Below are 24135 nucleotides of genomic sequence, written 5' to 3'. Positions count from 1 at the left end.
TTATTAATTCCTAATTTCTTCGTTTACGCTTGTCATGTCATAACACAAAGAAGAATATTTAAACAGATAGTACATGAATTTTTAGACTCGACTGAAAGTAAATTGGATTTTTCAGTCGAGTCTATCAATTGACATCATCAAGACATCTATCAATTGGATTTTTAGTCGAGTCTATCATTTGACATCATCAAGACATCTATCAATTGGATTTTTAGTCGAGTCTATCATTTGACATCATCAAGACATCTATCAATTGGATTTTTAGTCGAGTCTATCATTTGACATCATCAAGACATCTATCAATTGGATTTTCAGTAGAGTCTATTAATTGACATCATCAATACATCTAAGAATTGGATTTTCAGTTAAGTCTATCAAATGACATCATCAAGACATCTGTCAATTGGATTTTCAGTAGTTTCGGGTTCCAATCGAAGAAGAAAATAGTGTACAGAAAGGAAGACATTGACCAATCATTTGCAATATAAGACATGGAAAAATGTTATAAACATTAAAACGCATAGAATATATGATCTACAAGGAAGAAGGTTAATGAAGAGCCAACACGGAAAATATGTTTGTGCTTTCTTCTTATTATGTTTTCCTAAATAATTATTTAAAAAAATAGAAGAGATATGCAATTGTTTTAAGGCAAAATAGCATGTTTATCTTCAATTTACAGAGTAACGTACTCACTATGATAAAACAATTCACACTCCATTATTATAATTCTGGTTTCAATCAATTCTCCAAGTGTGTAGAAACAAATCATAGCAGAAGATTTTAAATAGATAACTGAATATTGTAAATTGCATGCACAGTTTTAGAAAGAAGATAATTACCCCATATGTAACTTTATTTATTTATTAAAAGCGAACTGCACGTTACCTTCTTCCAACAACAATGAGGCCTTTTGTCTTCGAATTAATCCAACCTTCATCATTCTGACACCACATGCCTGGAAAAAGATGAATACTTTTCATGTTTAAGAAAAATATACACTACTTAGAAAATGGTTTAAAGTTTATCTATGCTTATTACATTTAAAATGACTTTACCTTGATGTTGGCTTAAATACGTGGCGTTCATTATACTTTTATCGACATCCTTCCATAGGCAAATAGGAAGAGAAGGAGTTGGAGTAGCTATCACAATATCACCCCTTTTGTCCAAAATGGGACGTCCTGAAATAAACGGTTTTAAAATATCATTTTTAGCAGAAAATTGATTATATTGTGTAACATTGTTTTAATGAAAGGGAATGAATTTTATTTTATCTAGAGGCTGCAGAACTTATTTTCAGCTATATTGATCAGCGAGTAGTTCCAACGAAAGTGTATTCTCATGTGCCTGGAAGCTTTTCCAGAGATCACACTCACATAAATGTCGTTATAACAACCCTTCATATAAAATCATGTATAATGCATGTAACTTGTCGTCATACATACTTTGTCTAAAATAACTGAGACATCTGCAAACTATTGATTACAGGTCACAGGTGACGGAGGACGGAGGCACCTGGTGGCTAACAGAGGTAAGCAGGTACATGTCCCCCGTCCTACTCTGGCTAGAAGCAATTACTACATGGAGCTCCATAATAGCTCCTTCAGAAGTTTAGACGAATACAAATGTATGCAGGATAGATGCGTAGAACGAAACCTAGTTTAAAAATGTACTTGACTAATAATGATAAAAATGACACGAAGTATTATGTTGCAAATATCAAGGATGCTAAAGAGACAAGTAATAGGATGCTATAGATAGATAGGTTTGCGCAACTGTTCGAAGCAAACAAGTATATTAATTTTGAAAATGCATGCAGTTATGAAATTCAGAAGACTCTTCTAAATCTGGGGTGTTCGCTGTTCATTTGGATCCATTTCATATGTGACGGAAAGTTAAAAAAAAAGAGGTATAAATCCAGATTTTTTTTTTCTTTTTTTCCCATATCGAGCATTGCACATCGTAATAAGCTTTTTACACAGATATGTTTTATACTCCTTTTTGCTTCCGTGTACGAAGCAAAAAGGAAGTACTGTAATCGCGAAAAGATTCAGGCAGCATATTTCAACGAAAATATACATTTTGACCGCTATCGAATGCAATTTAACGATGTTTTTGCGTTATATTTGTACGTAAGGACAGAATAAAAGACTCGTTTCCTCAAAAAAAAAAATATATAAAACTGCTTTAAAATGAATTCTGAAGACAATTTTTCGTGGCGTCTGTACGAACGTACGTACGTACGTATCGCGCGTAACTCAAAAGCGAGTAGCCTCAGAACGTTGAAATTTTGTATATAGGACTGCAATAACATGTAGATGTGCACCTCCTATTTTGGTTGCAATCGGCCGCACCAAACGCATATAAGTATATTTATATATGTATCCACTCTGTCCCCCTGCTCAGTGATCTCAGTTTGTTTACTCTTATATGTTTGTAATTTGTACATTTTTTGCTTTCAAAATGATTGAATTATGTTGTTCTTATCTTCCGGTTAAGTTTTTTATGCCTTTAGTAAATCTGTATGCAGTAGTTTTAGAATTATCAACAATTTTAAAGTTGTTTAAGTGCCGCTAGGCCTAATAATTTCTTTGATAGCGGCCATTGCTTGTTTGCATTTGAAACAGCAGGATAGTGGATTTGTTGCCAATCTAGAGAAACTTAGCTTCGGAACAACAAAGATAACGCCTTCATTTATAATTGCGAATTAAATCATGCTTAATCTTTTCTGGAATTCTTTTTTGGAGGAAATATGTGTTTAAGATTTACTTCGTAATTTTTAATACAAATATTTTGAGTTTTTATGTATCTTTCCCTTGTCGCGAAGTGAGAACTGAATTAATTGAATGAGAAATACTCAATCGTCTGTGAAAAAATTTTTCTTTATTGTTTTGTTTGCTTAATTTCTTTTATACATCGTTCTAGCTTTATTATAGTATTTGAACAAAACGTGTGGCAACGATTAGATAATTCTTTATTTTCTGCATTCTGAGTTATGAACAAAATATAATACTGTTAACTGAACCTAGCGCCAGAGTGTCGCTATGGTAAACAAATAGAGTTAATTTTAAAAAATGCATTTATTCTATTGTGGTTTATGCGCTGTCGGCGAAATAGATTTAATTCAATCCAATAAGTTTAAATGAAATGCAAGACAAACTGGGTATAATTTAATATTTCGTGCAAGGTGTACACATCTTGATTTTTTTTATATTATTGTTGCGGTATTTGCTGTTGTGTATAATAATTAAACTCCAAAGTAAACGTTGTTTTAAAAGTGAACTTTGACATTTGCAGAAAAGAGAAGCAATTTCAGATAGCGAGAAACATGGGATCATGTAAGGTCAGGGCTTTCATGCACTTAAGATAACCCTGAATTCTTCTTTTTCTTCGACAAAAGAATGCAAGCACTGCATAGCATTAAAAATCTTAATGCAAAAACTAGTAAAATTGACACAAGAGTTTGTGGTTTTTCTCCCTCCTGTGAAATCAATTTAATGCCCTTAAATTCTTTCTGGAGGCCAGTCATACTTTCTTTGAATTCTTCCTGAATTCTTTCTGGATGCCAGTCAGTTCAGGGATTTCCCGTGCAGCAGTTATTACATATTTAGCAGATATGAAAATGTCATGGTATGTTATAAAAATGTAGAATATCAAAATGTCCGAAGACACCAAAACATTTCTCGTCCAAACCAGTCTGTAAAATCATTCTTCTTGAGATCAGTCTATTTGAAAGTACTGAAAATGGATACTTATATGTGCTAGCATATTATTCAGGCTTTAACGATTTCTAATAATTACAGAAATCTGTTATATTAGAGTAACTCTTCTTTCAAACTTTTTACAATACTTTTTACAGATTGGTAACTTTTTCATTTAAGCTTTGTTTTACAGCACAATGTCAAACTAAGAGTTAAAATAAAATTCCATGGAGAACATTTTGTTAAAAATACTCAGAAACTAGTTGATCTTAAGTGTTTTGGCCATTCTTACACGGATATTCTGTTCATGTTGACAGGAAATTATCTATTTGAATACTTCGTCGACACATTTTTGTTATTGTTCCGTCCAGGGGCTTGAACTAAATCCAAGTTGTTTGCCTTTTTCTTTCGCTTTCGACACAATGAATTGACATTGTAAAGAAAGATTCATTTTGATTCCTGTATCCTTTTTAACTAGCTCGATCCAAATTTTACGAATATCCGTTAAGGAGAATGTACTGCATATTTTCCCACCGTAGCATTAAATTTCGATTGAATCTCTTATTAATACAGGTTTAATAACGTTGTTTCCTTTCACGTGATGTCAAAGAGGAGTCATATTACTCACTTAGGAGTTTTAAGTTGTCTTCCGACTACTTTAATCAACATTTAAATTACATTTTGCTCTGCCGATATATGCTAGCTCTTTAATAGTCTACATATATCATGCCAATTTTTCATGCTTTATAACTATAAGAATTTTGTTAAAAGTGGCTACATCGTTCTTAACAAGTTCATTTCTCCTTTCTCAGAATACAATGCTATCGTATACTAAAACAAAAATAATGTTTTTGCTCCTTAAATATTCTTTGGCCAGTTAGGTAAAATCAGAGGTAAGTTGATTGTTGAATAGGACGGATCAAAAAACATTTACAGTTTGAAAGTCTTACTTTGGCAATATGAAGGGAAAATTTCAGCATAAACTAATAACAAATCATAAAATTACAAGCAAAACGTTGGCTTTATAGTTTACTGTTCAGTAATTCTAGAACTGGGAGTTTTATTACTCCTGTTTAGAAGCCACCACTTACCGTCATCGTCAACACAGCGGATATCCAAGCCAAGGGCGAACGCCTGGACTTCTCCAGCGTAAGAAGGCAAGTTCAAGTCAAATCCAGAGAAACATTCAAAGGATTCTGTAGCTCCTGGAACAAATATCTAGTACAATAAATATTTATTTATATAAATAGTACAATATATATTTATTTATGTATAAGAGAAACACGATAATGCAAAATTTGGAATTAGGTGCAAAGGCAACCTCAGGCTATTGTTTCAAAAATCTATGTCAAAACTACATTAATGTTCAAAAGCAACAAATTAATTTTTTAACCTGAAACCATGAAATTGTTGAAAACAGCTTACAGAATCAATACAATGAAAGAATAACTCAAGAGAAAATTCATGCGTATGCACATATCAGCACCATGATATCAGAGGGTACGTCAGGCCACGCATAACGCGAGAATTCAGCGCAGGTAATGCAAGGCAACTTAAAAAGAATAAAGGAAGGCTTATTTCTAGGCATTTTTCTAGAAGGAAATGTGAGATTTTACGTGCAGTAGGGTTAGAAGGAAACATTAGAACACTTTTGCACGTGGTAGAATTATTGGCAAACGCCCCTCCTCACTTGAAGGAGTACGTAACTAATGCATTGAAATGCCAGTGCGTGTTTTGAAGGCTTTTTACTGAGTAGCAGTATTGTAGAGTTACCGTGTTCTGTTGGTATTTACTGATTGCACAGATACCAGCATTTTGTTGCTGGTAAATGATTTTACGTGTGGAGGAAAAAGTACTGAAAGTAGTACAAAATTTGGGACATATACGTAAAATTTCTACTGAACTAAAATGTATTATAAGGTCTTATATATTACATAATGGCAATATAATAAAGTAATCGCGTCGTTAATGAATTACACTTACCGTACAGACTGGCAACGAAAGCATTCTTCTGAACTTTGCTAAGAATATATCGGACATTGTTAACTTTGACAGGAGATCCAATTATGAATACACTCTTTAATTTTTCTAAATTTGATTTTGGACCTGCAGAAAAAAAAATTGTCTATCGAAGCAATACTGATAAACATACAATTAAAAATTAATTGAATGACTATAAAATTACATCTCTTAATTGCAAGAATTTATTTATTACTTAGTATTTGTTTCCATTAACCAATGGATACGTTACAAAATAGAATGAAACATTCTAATTAACCAACTGCTCATGGAGAAAATTCCGCAGTTTTGAAAATTTTGGTAGTAAAAAATGATGTTCAATTTAACATTACTCGTTTTAATTCGCCACGCAAGGTAAATACTAAGCGCCAAATAATAGAGCTATACAGATGCTTGAGACGATATAATATGATATTATGAGAGTAGTAGCTTCTCGGATAATGTCCCCTTGACCCTGAAAAATTAGAAGTTCATGATCAGTGTCAAAGAGTCTCAAAGGCAGCTGCATGTCTGACACTAAAACATATCGGTTACAATTCTGCTGATACGAACTTCCTCACTCAGTAGATTTATAAAAAATCAGAGTACTTAAAACAGAACAAAAAAAGTAACAGCGAATGACTATTTCAGTCTGCAGAACGTATCAGGTAAAGAAATAACAAATACACAAAAGTTCCAAGACTCTCAGTAAAAAAAAAAAAAAAAAAAAAAAAAAAAAAAAGTGTTATATTACGTTCAAAGTGGTTATATTACGTCCAACTTTTTTTTCCTTTACACACACGTTACGAGAGCATTCGAGGTAACACTCTTTTTAGCTTAAAATACCGTATTTATGCGAATCTAATGCGCATCCCCATTTTAAAACTTTAAATAATAAAAAAATTGTTTGTCGGCAAATGTAATGCGCATCAATGATATGAGGAATTTATTGAATCTTATTTTATACAACAATGGATTTGTATATAAACTATTAATTAATTGTATGATAATTTTCTTTAAATTTAGATACCATATTTTATACAACAATGGATTTATACATAAAGTAGCAGAACATAGAATTAACCTATTAGTGGGCTATTGTCATGTGACATGTGAAACAATCATTGTTAATTAGCACTACCGTATATACGGTACCTATCGTAAAATATGAATATGAAATAAATCGTAACATTTCTATCTAGCTAACAGTTTCTACAATCAGTGATTAATAGTAAACGTCTTTATTCACTAATGTTTTCATCACTGGAATCCTCGCAGCTCTCTTCGTCAGAAGCAGAATTATTTCTTCTTTCCTCATCATCGTCATCGTCATCCTCGGCGTTCCAGAGCACGTCATCGTCACTGCCATTCAATGAATTTGCAATGCAGCATTTCTTGAAAGATTTCACAATCATTGGTGCTTCGATGCTTTTCCAGGCAGCAGGCACCAGAAACCCAGTGTGCAACAATGTGCGGTGCAGCACGCTTAATTTTTCCTGTCGGGGTCAATACACGGTTTGGCTCACAAAACCATTTTTCGTACTCCGCCTTAACGTACCCCTTAAAAGGTTTATTTATACTAACGTCCAGGGGTTGTAACACAGACGTCATCCCTCCAGGAATGATAACAAGATCACTGCCTAGGCTGTGCATCTTCTTTTTTACGTCGTCGGTGAGATGACCACGAAATGTGTCCAGACAAAGTATTGATGATGGATTAGAGAGCCCACCGGGACGGCGTTTCCATACATTTCGGAGCCAATCAAGCATTAATGATTCCGTCATCCACCCCTTCTCTTGGTTTCGAATCAGGACATCATCTGGGAACAGCTTTTCATTCTTAGGGGTTTTAGGGCATGTTTTCCGTTTGAAGATTAAGAAAGGGGGAAGTTTGCACCCGTCTGCTGTTATTGCTAGCATCACTGTTACGTGTTGTTTTTCACATCCCGAAATTTTGATGATAACTTCCTTAGTCCCCTTCTCCGTAATGGTGTAATTACGAGGCATATCAAACCAAATCGCCGTCTCGTCAGCGTTACCAATTTGCCCCATTGAAAAATTCTTTTCCTTCCGAAGTGTGATGACACACCGCTGAAATGTTAGTAGTTTTCCCTCAAAATCTGCAGGAAGCTTATGGCATATTGTTGTACGGCGTCTTAGAGATAAACCCATCCGCTTCATAAACCGATCCACCCATCCACGGCTAGCCTTAAACTCTTGTTTCGGTATTCCAAGAACTTCAGCCTCCTCTTTTGCTTTATTTCTTATGGTGTCACTAGTCACAGGTTGTCCATTCTTCCTCCTTTCCCGTACAAATTCCAAAACTTTTTCTTCAATTTTAGGGTGTCTTCCTTTGCGAGGGCCAGTGAATTTCTTTCTACTAGCTTTAGTTGCAAACAATGTCAATTTCTGTTGCCGCCACAAGCGAACATTGCTCTCAGCTACGTTGAACTCTCTCCCTGCCTTTCTATTGCCATTTTTTTTTTCAGCATAAAGAATTAATTTACGTTTGAAAGTAGCGTCATATGACATTCTTCTCTGTTTGCCCTCCATTTCGTGACTACGTACTCTGCAGTTTGTATCCTCTATGCAATAATGTGTCAACGATAAATGTAACGGTAAATGTAGTCGAGAAATTTGGTTGACGTCATCGGCGAACTTTGCACTCGAATCTAATACGCCATCGAATCTAATGCGCACCCCAATTTTGAATACTACATTTGGCCAAAAACGATGCGCATTAGATTCGCGTAAATACGGTATTTAAAATAACGTATCTTTAGAATTTCGAGTAGACAATCTCAGGAGCTGGAGATAAAAGTGGTTTTTCTCTACAGTGTTGCTAATGCTCGCTTTGAAATCGTTGAGTATTTTGATAAACATTTCTTTGAAGTTTTACAAAATATGAATTAGATGATCAAACAAATTCCAAATTCACATATCTGGGCTTCCAAGTGTCCATATTCCGGTGAAGGATGACGTCATTTAAAATTCTATGCTCCAGGTACCGTTGTTTTTGTACAATAAAAGACCCATGCATGCATTCATGCAGATTATTCATTAATTAGTTCCTTTAAATATAGTACGGGGCCATAATGTTTGGTGTCAACAATTTGAAAAGCCATTCAAAGCTTTTACTGAAGCGACGCAAAATGCCGTTTCGAGACTAAAACCCTTCTGGACTAACGCCTTTTTGGGTTAAGAAAACTATCATAAAGCACTGCTAATAAAGACTCATTTTTTGTACATTTAAGTCAATTACTTATGTCTTATTACAAACTCCGTATACAACATTAATCTGTTTCAGATGCTTGGAGGTATACGAAACGAAATTGTTCAACGAAAAGCTAAGGGAAAATAATTGACCCGTTCTTATAAAGAAATTCTTTTAATATTAATGGAACGCAATTTAATGCTAAAATACAAATGCTCTAGATGAAGTATATATCCCGAGTAAAGGAAGCATTGTACATGGTACTGTACATAAATGCTTTCTCTATTCAAATCAAAAGCAATTTTTCAACGTACTCTAACGTCTACAGTTTCAATTGGTTTCATCCCCTTTGTACATTTAGCCGTTTGAATAGCGTTTTTGTTTTTCACAATCGTAGAAACATTCGGTATACAGTATGCAACAGCGGAGTCCCGGATATGTATGACTTTTTCACATTTTACAACAGTCTCTTTTCATAGTGATCCTAATCATTTTTTTTTTTTTTTTCATTGCTTGATTCTAGCTTTCCTAAAAATCGTTGGTAATGAATTTACGAAAACGTTACATGAAAAAACAAACAAAACTCACTTCAAAAATTCAGATTTATAGCAAGGATTGTTATAGCTTTATTTATAGCATGTATTTGTTATGTGCTTTACACTGTCAACAATTAAATTCTTTTGATATTTATCTTATAGCTCTAGTACGCTTAAATAAACCTATGTTTAAGGGTTGTTAGTCTGAGTTCAAATCACAAAGCTTAAACGCCACTTTCGCAAACCTTTGAAATAATGCAAGTTGGTCACTACAAGTGCAAATCTGCCCGTGTGTGTAATTAAACTGCTCTTATTCCAAACAGAAGCAAATTTGTTACTTAAATTAAATACTGTTGCGTTCTACGGGTCCGTGGACTTGGAGTAATTGATGATCACACTTGATGAAGAATCAAAACACGATTTATTTGCCAGTAAGCACTATTTCACAGGACAGTGCCAAAGACAGCTTGACGGCAAAGCACTAAAGTACAGCTCCCGATTCGGCTGTTACTCACAAGCTAACCTCTGGACTTAGGACGCTACTTTCTCCGCGTACAGGTAGGGTACGTATAGCTGTAATCTACCTTTCAGAATGTTCCCTGGAAACCCCCTAAGAATTGCGTTCTAGAACGTTCTGGCTCCGTTTATTGCATGTCGTCAGTTTTATCGCCAAATGCACAATTTCGCTCCAAATCTGGAAACCCTGCTTTTCCCGTCATTTTCTGGTAACCTTAAGCTCGTTTTGCGGAGAAGCTATTTCACTGCTCAACCACTGGACATTTCATGGCAATACTAAATGTTCTGTCTATAGTCTAATAATTTCTCGTTTTAAATATTTATATATGATTTAAAACATATTTCATACATAAAAATAGATTATTCATATTTTTCTTTTTATGAACAATCATAATATTATTATTCCATACATAAGTAGATTTATAATATTATCATTAACCCTAGCGGGAACTGCGTTAGAGTATTTTTCATTTTAGAGCAGAATTGCACCATATATGCTAATGTTAAGCTCAACGGGAAAACTGAAAATGAATGCAATATTTTCCAAAAAGAAATTCGTGAACATAACTTTACTGCAACGTAAACTAAAAATGGAATATTATTTCCGTAGTAAATGTGATAGTTTAGCCATAAATGATTATATGAATCAGACAGCAATTAGATATTTGTAATTTGTAATATTTTTCAATGCAGATTTTAATTTTTGTGTTTATATTGTTTTACATAGTTTTAATTCAGCACTGTCTTGTTGAACAATCTAGATGGAACGGAAGATGATCATGTATTTATGGATAAGAGTAGCAGTGATGCTGAAGTTGAAACAGAATTCGATGATGTGCATGAATATATATGGGAAGACGATTATGACGAAATTTTCATGTTATCAGATAAGGAAGTTTTTTAAGCTCATAAGAAATATCATTTCTTTTAAGGAAAAAACATCATTTAGGTATAATTAGAAATCTAATTTTTGTATACTCATCTTTTCCTTATTTTTAAATATATTATTTAATATCCGATGTATAAAGCGCACCCGTAAATTTCGATCTCATATTTTGTATTAAAAGTGAGCATTATATGCCAGAATATACGGTAAATATCATATATAGGCTCAACCGTAGCAATACTATTAAATTTTTTTGAATAATGACTCACTTGGCACGATCTCCAGCTTCTCCATTCTGTCCACGACGCTGGTTACAAGGTTGGCACTCGTAACTTTATGCTTAGCCATTATATCCCATATATTCACTCCATCTCGTACATGGTAAGGAACTCCACAGTACAGAAATAGATTGACGCCAACTGCTAGGCATGGAATATAAAAATCCCAAATGACCCATCCTGCCTGAAATACAAAAGAAATCCAAATTAAAAAGCTAATACAAAAATTATTTAAAAAAAAAATGGCACATCTTTTAGGAAATGTAATTATTAAACATTTTTGTTGAAAATATAACATTTAATGAACGTAGTACCAGCAGGAAAAAAAAGAATTATGAATAAATAAAGCAGGAAAAGAATTATGAAACACTTTTTAATTCTTGTACGTTATAAAAAAATATTTAGAAATTTCTAAGCGATAAATGAATACTTTCGCTAACGTTTGGTTCATTTTCAATCCTTTTGAAGAAGTAAAAAATTATTTTTGCTGGTTATTACTGGATGTTTTATAGGAAATGATACATTTACACAAGAATTTGTCCACTCTAGCCGAGTAAATATTCTGAAACAAGATTGAGCACATTTATTTAACATTAATTGCGGTATTTTTTAGTTTATTTTAACTCCTAGCTTTTTAGATACAATTAATAGAAATTTAAAAATTATTAGCGCAATTTCCCCATTCCTCAGTGCGCTCAAGCTACGTTCAGACGAGGGCGTAAAGGGCACAATTGTTTAAAGCCGAGCTCCGTTGCCAAGGCAACCAGTCTCTGCTACGTCACAAAATCTGGTTTAGGGCTCGTGGCATAGGGTTCAAGGTTTTCAACTTTACGCCGAGTTTGGGATAATCGTCGACCAATCAGAGCGAAGCTAAAACGAAGCGGCGTTCTACAGAAGATTTCGCTGTTACAAAATAAGCAGACCGAACGCGGGAAATCAATCGAGCAGGTGAACAGCGCGGGAAAGTTGCAGACACATCCACGCATGCGCAAATTTATCTTCTCTCATTGGCCACGGCTTACACACCGTTCTCGCAAGTGTGAACGGAATTCCCGTATTTTATGCCCTTATGAGTATGCCTGTATGCCCTTTACGCCGCCGTCTGAACGCAGCCTAGAGAACCTAAATTTTAAAATGCTAAACGAATGTATACTAATAAACAGGCAGGGCAGGGAACAATAACATACACAACCGTACCACCATTTATTCATATCGCTTGATTGTCCATGATATGGGGCTACCTACTACCGGCTATCCCAAGAGGGACCGACTCCAAGCTGCCATTTATTATTTCAAAAATACAACTTTTACAATTTAGTAAAGTTGAAATTTTATTACTAATAAACAGGCAGCAACGGGGAATTAATGACTGGGATCATTTACATTTATGCATTCGTAATTATTCCTATTTAGTATATTCATAAATAAAACTGATAGGCACCAACCGATATAGTGGTTAGCGTCGCTGACTGCCGTGCCGAAAGACCCGGGTTCGAATCCCGTGTGTGTGTAAATGAATAGTGTGGGTGCGGCAGGGCGGCACTCTAAATATGCGGCGAGCTGAAAGTCCTCTCGTGTGGTTTGATGAAAGGGGGGGTGACCCTCGGACCAGTCCCCCCCTGGGTGCTCTCCAGCAAAATTAGGGGCGGAAAAGAGCAAATTGCACCATCACCTGTAAGGTGCTCAAGTCGCGACAAGCGTAAACTGGCGCTTCTTGCTAAGAGGTATTTCGTAGGCTTGGGCTGATGCTAAGGTAAAAAAAGTAAGCATAAATAACAGCAGTATACAACTAATAATGTATTAGTGTCGCCGTACCATCTATGAAATAATTAAGTAATTAAAAGCGGTATATCGAACAGATCATCACCGTATTTTTTATTCGCAGATCTGTCTTTTACTTTAATTTTGAGTAGTAATGTTATATATAAAAAACTTTGAACTTACAGAACAGCTTACGGCTGAATTTGATGATAGAAGAATGCGTATATAACGTTTCGCTTGCACCATTGTCGATGATTAAACTAATGTTGCTTTTTCTAGAACAGCCTCATCTAATAGTAAAAGATCATAACTATTCTGTCGTAACTTCCCACATTTTATAGTATTTAAGTGTTTAATTAATTAATTGAGACTTATATGCAAAAACTACTTTGATTAAATAACATGTTGGAAAAGATAGCCTTAAGATAACAATGAAGCAACGAAGTAATCATCGCGTGTAAACAAATCATTGTTTAATATTAGAATCTCAAACGAATCATTAACTATTAATCAGTACTCATAAATCAGCAAATCAATAATTATAAATAAATAAATATAATTATGTAACGAATTAAAAATTTCAGAATGCTTTTTTTTTTTTTTTTTTTATTCACAAAAAATTCTCTTGACCCATATTTAGAAAACTCTTGTGTCTCGTTCTACGTTTTGAAAACAGTTATTTTACTGGTTTCATCTGAGTTTTAAACCTCTTTCATCATACTTATTATAATATATCTGAAACCTTCTTTCTAATTAGTAGATCTTATGTAATCGCATTTGTAATGCATTGAAATCTCATAGTTATCCGTTGAAGCAGATAAAAATCTTTAATTTTCAAGTAGAAATAAATTAATAGAAAACCACATTTCCTTTTATATTATCCGATCCACATACAGCGCCTTTTCCCCTTCTTTTATAAATCTTCTACAAAGTTATTTTTGCAAACAGATTTCAGACTCTCCTAAGTTTTATTTAAAAAATTAGAGAAATGAATTTACCGGACAAGGATTCATAAAGATGTCTTCACTTGTCAAGTTGTGGTGGAATACGATAGAAACTAAACTTGAAAGAAGTGTCTGAAAAACGAAAAAGAAATGTTCCATTAGTTTAAACAAAATTTGTGATTTTATACGTTTTACAAGCGTGATTTGACACACCTGGAATATCGTAGATACAGATGTCTTATGCATTGGGAAATTTTAAATTATAATTAAATTTATGAACAGTAAGAAAGTCAGAAGAATCGTTGATAATCTTTTAAGCATACAGATTTAATTACAGAGCCTTATCCAACAGCATACAGAGATTTTGTTTGTTTATATTTTATTAGTTCAAAGGGGCAATTTGCCCCAAAGGACAATTAATTTCGTTTTGGCATCTTGCGTCGAAAACGTTAAAAGGGTGTATCGCTTTTACAACCGTTGCCACCGTATATTATTGCCCTGCCTTATATTTAAAGAAATTCAATAATGAAGAATCTGCGTAAATGTAGCTATGTTTCTCGCATTGTGGTAAAACAGCGGTACTTAGAGCAATCAAAATTTAAATAACGTAATCTTCCATAGAATATGGGCATGTGGAAGCTCTAATTTGAAATCGAAATTTGTTTTATTATCGATTTCAGATTTTGTAATGCTTCAACGAATTTTTGATTAAAAAACTAAATGATTTCAAAGCGAGCGATGGCAACACTATACAAAAAAAAAAAAAAAAAAATTATCTCCGAGCGAGACTTTATCGGAAATTCTAAAGATATGCTCATTTTAAAATTAATTTGCAATATTGCTATTGAACTGAATTTAATATTTTGAGTACGTAGAACATGATATTTAATAAATAAAGATAACACACAAAAGGTTAAAATAACGCCCCTTTGAACGTAATTTAAAATCTGAAACATCCCAGATTTTTTTTAATTATTAAACAATTGTAATTCATGTATAGTGAAAAATTTGTTAAAAACAATGTACACATCTTTACTTTAAAACGCACGATAATAGAAAATAATACTATTTTATGGAGTTCTTTACAATTTGTACAACACCACAAAAGTCTATTGCAATTACAATTTATAATTTTTTTTTTTTTTTTTTGCTATGAATACACTCGCAAACAAAGTTAAGAGAATTTGCACTTCATGTCGAATTTCCGAAAAACTAATAGACAGGGTTTATTTAAATTTTGATATACAATTATAAAAGAGAAAGAGAGCCATTCGAAAGTCATTTCATGTGCACATGATTATCAGTAAGCTCTAGTCCCACGATGTCCAAAATCCACATTGTGATATCGAAATGAAAATGTGTTTAATATGGAATATGATTCTTTCTCACATCAAGATAGGTCGCAGAGCTTGCCGGCATATAGGAGAGCAGGCAATTGAGGAATTCCTGTGGCAGTCAATCAAACTCCAGCAGCAAGGCACTTTTCAACTTTGGACTAGCTCTGGAAGAGAAATGGTTAGATTATGAGCTCCAAGAGCATCCTAGATATGCTCTATATGGTTAAGGTCAGGAAATTTGGCTGGCCAATTAATGGTGCTCTAATGCAGCTCAAAAGTAGCATGTAACCGTCAACCAGCTAATCCCTGAATGGACGAGCATTGTCGTCAATTTCATATGTATTTACGCCCTGGTTTGGCTATGTTCAGTTTTTGTTGATATCAATAAATACTGGGCCTGGGCGGCTGACTGAGTGTGCAATTTCGAGGGCATTTGTTCGGTATGACTGCCAGTTGGATGGTCCGGGCGTTGGGCTTGCGCGTCCTATGCGAGGCCCTTGTGTGGTCCCACTGGTCTCTTGCTAAGGGTGGACGTCGTGCTATTACCAATTACCCATAACGGAAAAGGGATGGTGCCCACGTCTTCTGTCACTAAACTAAACTAAAAGGAAACCAGGGCAGTTGCACGCCGGAAAAGTCAATGTTAGGGCTCCAAGATCTCCTTTTTGTACCTCATAGCAATCAGGCAGCCTTTTTCAAACACATGCAGGGTAATACTGCCGTCCAACATAATGCCTACTCAAACCACTTCACTTTCACCACCGTAATGATTCTTTTCCCTGATGAAGGAGGGATAGTATCGTGCTCCAGGCTCTTTCCAGATGTAAGTACGAATTTTTCAGTTCCAGTTTGAATCTCGATTCTTCTGTAAAAAGCATGATGCTCCTCTGAAGTCTCATCCAAGTCACAGATTGTCTGCACCATGACAAACACCCTTCTCTTGTGTGCTGCAGTGAGTGGGACGCAAACAGTTGTTCTTTTTTTTTTGGTATACAGTCCTAACTGATGAAGCCTTTGTGCTACTGCCGACTGTGAAACACTTCCAGAGGAAGCATACAGTTCACGTGAGAGTTGTGATGTTGCCGCGCTGAAAAAGTACCAAATAACAATCTTCATTCTTCGTTGTGGATCTTGGTCGACTTTCTCCAGGTCTTCTTAATATGAATCTCTCCAGGTCTTCTCGTTCTGAAAGTGTTCCCACAAATTGGAAATGGCAATAGGAGTTACATTGAGCTTTGTAGCCAACTGCGCTTATGAGTGGCCTTAAGTTTATCTTTAAGTAACTTAGCCAGACACTATTCAAAGTTATCTATTTATCCTACATCAAGTAATTAACGGCGTGTTTTTATCGGCAGATACCAAAATGGCTAAAGCCCGAATAAATTCTAGCAGAGCTGGTGGCAGAACGTAAACTACAAACAAGATTGCCAAATGCTCTAACTCTAAAACATTCAATTACTTGGCTCAAATAATCTCCTAACTATTTTACATCCTACCGACGACTACGGAAAGAAGTTATATTAAAGGTTCAAATCATAATAATTGTTTGATTCACATAAACCTTACAAATAGATTTTGAATACAACTCAAAATCCACTTTAAATCTTAATCACTTCAAAATCTAAATTTTCTAAAAGCTCTTTTCTTACCTATTTTAAATTTCAAAAGCATTTTGACAGATAGCGGATTTGACAGAAACCATAACTGACAAGCGTTAATTATATCTGAATATAATAAATATCTTGTTCAACACGAACGGAATGATCTTCCTGAAAATATATCTAGGAACAAAGTGTAACGACTTACTACAGCTGAATGCATTGGGCCCTTTGATATGCCTGTTGTACCTGAAGTAAAGTTGATGCAAATGGGATGACTAGCTGGAAGTTGCTCGAATATTAAGTCTGGAACACTTCCATCTGCACGTCGACCACTTCGAAGGAACTCTTTTAACGAATAACTGAAAAGAAAAAAATACAGACCTGTTAATTCTTTTCATTTATTATGCGATTCTCTTTCGCCGTCCATTGTATTGAGAAGACCAATATGATGTCAACGTATTGCGACGTCTTTTAAAAGTTTTTTCGTCCCCTCTCAGTAGGTGAGGTCATGTTCTTTCTAAAGTTTTCATTGCATTACGAAGTATTTACCTGAAATTAATTTCTTTTGGTGAATTTAGTGCATAATTATTTGCTTGGAAGAGTGTAATTAACAATTCATTTTGTACTTTTGTAGTTTTTCACGTTTTATGAAGGGAAGTAAAGGAAATGAGCCGCACGCAAAATGCACGCTAAGAATCAATGCGGTAAACGAATATTGAATATAGAACAGTTTGTGCAACAGCATAGAAATTAAGAGTATCCAATACTCTGCTGCAAAATACTATATTAAGCTCTTTCGTCAATTCTAAGGGATAATTCCTGTGTGATTATTTTTAAACTGTCCTTATTCTCTAAATTTTTTAAATATATTAAATGAAAATGTAAAAACAAATTCTGGAATGCAAAATGAAAGTTTTCATACTTTAACCGTCACCCAAATGTGTTTCTAATGTTTTTTTTTTACTCTCTCGTAGATTTCGGAGACTACGAGTCTGCTACACTCACTCTTACTAAGCCTTTTTTCTGCCTTTTTAGCTTTATTATTAAGCATTATTTTCTTCTGCTATCGTACCATATATAATTCAATAACAAAATTACAAAAATTTAAAAGCAACATAGCAGTGTAACTTCAGAATTCCCGATGCTGCGTTAAGTGTTGACATATATGTTTCTGTTTTTTTTCAGTCTTTCTCAGTTCGTCCTATCAGTTTTCAGTTTTCTTACCAAGATGGCTTTACAAACCATTTTTGAATTTTTATAATTAATTTTTTTGTGTTTATATTACTTATTTAATATCACGTTCTTGGTTGTGGGGACGCTAATTGGTTTGATATCGAAGGCTGTTCTCGGCGGGTTGGCTCTCTTTGGTTAACATTGGGGAGCGATCGATGTCAAACCTGGTTCATTTTTGGTGGATGTATTTTGTGCCATCCTCTACTGACTTGCGATTGAAAAACCTAGAATTTGTTAAACAAAAGTTTCCCGCCTGGGTTGACCGGGGGTTAAGCCTCCTTTGCACAGCATCTAGGGGTTACCATTTGTGTGTTTTCCAGTTTATAACTCAGGAAGATTTCTTTCTTGATGAAAGTGTACTCCAAATTTGGCTAACTGACTCTTTCAACTAATAAACACTTCAGTTATGTAGGCCATGAATCGAACATCTCTCTCAACGTTGACAGATGATTATTGAAAATAAAGGCCACTACACTTACTGTGAACGCCATTTCCCAGCAGGTAGTGACTTTAACTACGGTAGCGATGGACGCTGTTTCAAATCCCGGAAAAGGCATGGTTGCAACTGTCAATCCTTCCTTAGGACTCAACGGCGGCTGCCTATTAGGTGCTTCCACAATGAAATGGCCACCACATTAGGCCGCTATAGTGGCGCAAGCTTAATGGCTATTAAATAACGTGCTCGGTTATTATTAAAAAAAAAAACATTGAGCGTGGAACTTGTAATGGTCGCATTGGACACTATGTTAAATATGAATTCTATTGACTATTGGACTATTAGAATATCTATCAACTATGTTCTTTAATGGAAAACCTAAGGGTTGTACATTTTAAATCTATATCTAGTCTAAAGCATTCTGTTGCATTTTTAACATATATGAACAATATATTGAATGTATGGACCAAATAATGTGTATCTATGTTAACATTTGTAACATAAATTACTTGTTAAAGATCAAAGTTCAAATCATATATAAATTATGTGCACGTATATTAAATCATATTCAAATTATTTATCGCTCGAAACACTGTACGAAGTGCTCGAAACCACAGTGCTCGAAACACTGTGCAACAAGTCATAAGAAATGTAAAAAACAACCAAGATATTGTACGTCCGCCTAACCTTTTTCTCAAAGCCGCCAAAAGACTAAGACAATGCCTCAAAAATTTTTAAGACTCAAAAATGCCATTGTAATGACTTAAAATTATTTTCGTCTGTATAACTTTAATCTTGACGTCATCTCGATGGAGAGTTAAGAGTGACTGTGTTGGGATGCATTGTTTCATGTTACAACCAATTGTGCCCATCCTGATAATGTAGCAAAAAAAAAAAAAAAAAAAAAAAAAAAAGTAGCGTATAAGAACGCAACAAATTTTCACACTAACCCCTAATATTAAAGATTATGATTATATACTTAATATTATATAATATATAGCTATTAATTAATTAACTACAGAGGAAATGTTAAAAAGAATTGAATGGCAAAAGAGGATTTTTAAAAAATTACCCATTTCGGATGCGTGGGATTCCGCTTGTTAAAGTTTCATCTTTGGTGGCTATTATAATAACCTTCTCTAGTGTCGGGGATTCTGAAATTGAATTAGTAATTATTTGTTATAATTTATAAATTACAATCGCCAAGAAAGTGAACTAAATTTCAGAGAATATTTTAAACTTTAAAAATATTCTTATTATAAGCATAAGTAAATCTCCAATTTTAAAATTTAAAATTATGTTCATTCAATAGTGTTCCATTCGTTGAAATATAGCTAATATTGCTAAAATATAGCAGATATAGCCATAGCGCGGCTCGATGGCTACGTGTGGCACCCGCAGGCGAACAGGGCTGCTCTTACGCTAGTGAGTATGAAGAAAGCTTTTCAGGTATGATGCTAGGCATTTTCTTTTAATTCAAGTACCTAATACCTCTTCTAAATTCTAAAAAAAATCGATCTCTAAATTTTAATACTTAATGCTTCTCTAAATCTAAAATTCTGCCTCTCCGGTTCGGGCAATTATAAATCAAAATTTACAAGAATGTATCACGGAAAAATCGGAGTACTTAAAAAATAAAAAACGTACTTTTTACCGCATCTAGCTGTAATTAGAGAAAATAAAGAGACTACTAAACTTCGCGTTGTCTCCGATACGTTATCACTTGTTAAAGGCAAACTGAGATTGAATGATTGCTTAAAATCAGACATTTAATTCCATTTAAAAGCTATCTCGTTGCTTTTCAAATGATGCATGTACGGACTTGTGGCTTTTGGAAGATCTAGTTGTGGCTCTGGAAGTTTCCTGACATCCAACATGCGGCCCTTACTGACATGGAGTTTGACCACCCCTAAATTCCAGCGTATCGGTTCCCGAGGAAATCTAATGCTCACACCATGAGGCAGCTAAAATGTCGTAAACTGTGGCACAGGAGCTCTATTGCAATAGTGTTATGGTATTCAGCTGTCATATAACCGTTCCACGATCGAGTTCCAAAGTCGTTTAACATCGCCAAGAACACAGAGTACTCGTACGCCGCACTTCCCATCACTGGTAATAGATAACGACACGAGCAAGCACTACCAGAGAAAAAAAAAAGTCGCACTACCAGAGCCTCGGGATCGCAGCAGTAGCAATGTATATGCACGCCATATTATGATGGCCAATTGTAACATATGTAATGTCAAAATGCACCACCAATGTCCTATTGTTTATAATAGTTCTTTTTTGATTATGTACTCATTTATGTAAATGTCAGTTATATATGTAAACTCTCATCGTTTCTATTAGCCTCTGTTTGGCAATGTATCAGCTGTTTTGATTTTAAATAAACGCTGGGCCCGGGCAGTTGGGCGGGAGTGCATACCCGAGGACATTTTTGGCACCTTTGGTCCGTTGGACTGCCCACCGGATGGTCCGGACGCCGAGTTTGGGCACCCTGCGAGAGGCTCTTTTGAAGCCATTCCATCAGTCCGCTCTAGATATAGGTGGACGTGGCGCTGTACTGATTAACCATAATGGTAAAGGGACAGTGTCCACGTCCTTCGTTGCTTGTCGCCTGCAGTAGTAATGCCGTCCAACCGATATAGTAGTTAGCGTCGCTGACTGCTGTGCCGAAGCGCCCGAGTTCGAATCCCGGAGAAGGCATGGCCTTTTGTAAATGTATAGTATCGGTGCGGCATGGCGGTACTCTAAATATTCGGCGAGCCGAAAGTTTTCTCGTGAGGTTTGAGAGACCCTCGGACCCGTCCCCCTGGTGTGCGCTCGCTATCAAAATTGAGCAGGACTTGAGCCAAATCGCACGGTCACCTGAATTGTGTTCAAGGCTGTTGCGAACGGCAGGTGTAATCTAGTGCTCTTCGCCACGAAAATTTTCATTGACTTCGACTGACTACTTCAGACAAATGAACATAAGCAACGACAAGAACAACAAATGTAGCACTTATGAGCAATTTTTATACCGGAAAATAAGTGAATCAAATCGCTATCAAAACAGAAATGTATGATCCGCCTCAGTGAGCCTCAAATTTCAAGACGCGACCTTTCTTCGCATCACCATTTTGGCACTCAATTAAAGTAAAATAAAATCTCTTCCTCTTTTTGGTGGGTTTTTTCGAAAAATGTATTTAGTATGGATAATCCAGCATTCTTTCGGGTGAGTAACCGAATACGCAACGGCAATTCATTGGAATAATAATTGTTTATTAATGTAAAGCTGCTTCATAGGAGAAATTATATAAAACAAATGTAAGGGGTAACGTTAAAATTATATAATGTATTTTAAAAAGTGATGTTTTATTTTAAATATATATATATATATATGTATATATATATATTTACATTAATGCATTACAAAGAAGTAAAACGTTAACACAAACAGAAAATATACAAAGAGAGCAAAAGTGAATGGAAAAAAGAAACAGGTCGAATGTTTTTGAACGGAGTCATTTAAATGAAGCAAATTATAAAAAAAAAAAAAAAAAAAAAAAAAAAAAAAAAAAAAAAAAAAGTCAAATATTAAATAAAAACTGTATCAATTCGAAAGCGCAGACATCACATTCATTAAAATTAAACTTTTGTACCATTAGAATAACGCGAATTTTTTTCTGAAAACTTTTTTATATTTGTAAAAATTAAAAATAATAATAATACAAAAATAATTAAACATAAATCTAGTTAAACATTTTTTTAAAACTTATATTCTTAATCTTGTTGTTATTTTTAAATTTTTGTTTGCAATTCGTGTTCTTATTGTCCAGTATAATTTCTGTTATATGGAAAAATGTAAGAGGGTCGATTAAAAAAAAGTATTTAAAAGCGGACGATGCGAGAGAAAAAGTTTTGAATGCCTGGTAGAACTATTCGTGAGGTGCAATAAAGAGTTACCACATTTTGTTCTTTGCCGCGGAATTGCGACTGGCACCTTATTAAAAGCAGCTCTATTTCTATTTTTTTTAACTTTCAATATTTACATTGAAACAAGAATTCATATTGAAGTTGATATAAAAGCTCTTAAAAGCTCCTGTTACTTACTTTCTAATATAATGGGCAAATTGTCCAAAAGACTGATATCTTCGCCCCATCCTTTGTGATAATCTACAATGATTAAAAATTTGGCGTCCATGACCCCAATAATGTTTGCAGAAGCCTGAAATATGAAGCAAATGAATAATAATTTTCAAAATAAATTAATAACATTCAAATCTATATGTGTACTTTCTTTTAACGAGATGAGGACTCCACAATGAAAAGTGAGAGGCTTTAATATCGGCCTGTCTAAAAATCTTGAAGTGTTGGTGGCAAAGAGAAAAAGGCAAGATACCTCGCAATGTTTTCTTTGATGATACTTGCCCGTAATTGGAATAGAAATAGGCGAAGTTGTGTTATCCATACAGATCATTAAGATCAACAGATATAGAAATAATATTATAGCTTGGGGGGTTGTGCAACAATTTTCAGTGAAAAAATTCGCTGTTTGAGGTATATATTGAAAATTTCAAGAAATTTGCAAGCTGATTGTCCTGGAAGATGTCTTGCTATTGATTGCGAGAGATGTGTTCAGACACATCTTTTATTATTTGAAGATATTTTCATAGTTGTTGTTCTTACTAATCTCCATGTCTAGGAATATACTAGACGAGGTCCACGAGTCCATTCACCTTCAGAAAATCGAAACCAAGCTAAGGAGACTTGTAAAGGTCCTCAAGAGACAACTCCAGGCACCCAAGGATATGTGCCGGTGATGCCGGTGCATTTTGACATTTAGAACAAATTGGGTGCATCTTGAGACATCTCTCAAAAGTCCTTTCAGATGTCCACTGAAGAATCGGGAAAGTGTTGTCTGAACACATCTATCGCAATCAATAGCAAGAGACAATCAGCTTGATACCAGGGGATGATTCGGGGAAACGAGCCAAATTTGCCTGTCTGAATGTCTTCTAATGGAATACAGTTCAAGATATGCCAATGAATTTGTAACTGGTCAATGAATTAGCGAAGGAGGGTTCATCAGAACCCTTCTTCGCCAGAATGTCTGCCATTTCATTCCCCCATATGTCAACATGGGAAGGAATCCACTGAAAGTGCACTTCAGAGTGACGAGACCTATTTAAGCTTGCTAAGAATTGCAGTTCCGGCCTTTCACCAACTAACTCTTCGCCAGTTTGAAAGATATTGGATGGCACTACGACTCTCAGACAAAATCCATTCTGCCTTAAGATCTGTAACGGACGAAACAGCGTTTAGTCCCTCTTATATGGCTATAAGCTCTTAAACACCGAAGTGAAATCAGAATTTCTTTTCTTTATTTTAACAATATTTCCATTTGTGCATTTAATGACAACTCCACTACCGGAACGAGAGTCCGCGCTTTTAAATTTTCATAGGTAAGCATTTGTATTAAACTGGAAGCAGAAATTATCCAAATACAGAACAGCAGTACAAATATCTAGTAATTAATTAATATTTACTATTAAATAATGAAGAATCTACATGTCTGTTAATCTAATTCTCTTAATTTATAGTATCCACATTTAACTGGTCACACTAAATATTGGGCTGATATAGATTTTGAAAATTTTAGGAAAATTACAAACAAAAAATTAAATGATAATAGGATCTCGTTCGAAATAT

At 34.7% G+C, this 24135-nt stretch overlaps 1 protein-coding gene across 3 annotated transcripts in view; it reads right to left on the bottom strand.

Annotated features, from left to right (window-relative positions):
• The window catches only part of LOC118183306 (acetoacetyl-CoA synthetase-like), a 57393-nt gene that overhangs the window by 11742 nt on the left and 21516 nt on the right, over window positions 1-24135 (bottom strand). For all 3 annotated transcript variants that reach the window (XM_035352794.2, XM_035352795.2, XM_035352793.2), the window contains exons 7-15: window positions 22537-22651; window positions 19517-19598; window positions 16981-17134; window positions 13892-13969; window positions 11124-11316; window positions 5688-5810; window positions 4796-4909; window positions 1059-1184; window positions 889-958 (exon numbers count right to left, since the gene is read on the bottom strand). In XM_035352794.2, the coding sequence (XP_035208685.1) occupies window positions 889-958; window positions 1059-1184; window positions 4796-4909; window positions 5688-5810; window positions 11124-11316; window positions 13892-13969; window positions 16981-17134; window positions 19517-19598; window positions 22537-22651 (1055 nt within the window). The remainder of the gene's footprint in view (window positions 1-888; window positions 959-1058; window positions 1185-4795; window positions 4910-5687; window positions 5811-11123; window positions 11317-13891; window positions 13970-16980; window positions 17135-19516; window positions 19599-22536; window positions 22652-24135) is intronic.

Source organism: Stegodyphus dumicola, chromosome 7 (genome assembly GCF_044657685.1).
Source record: "Stegodyphus dumicola isolate Sdum_Otavi_A_Nest chromosome 7, ASM4465768v1".
In the NCBI taxonomy this organism is placed as follows: Eukaryota; Metazoa; Arthropoda; class Arachnida; order Araneae; family Eresidae; genus Stegodyphus; species Stegodyphus dumicola.
The sequence above is the reverse complement of the archived record's forward strand: the minus strand, read 5'-3'. Positions and strand labels throughout refer to the sequence as shown.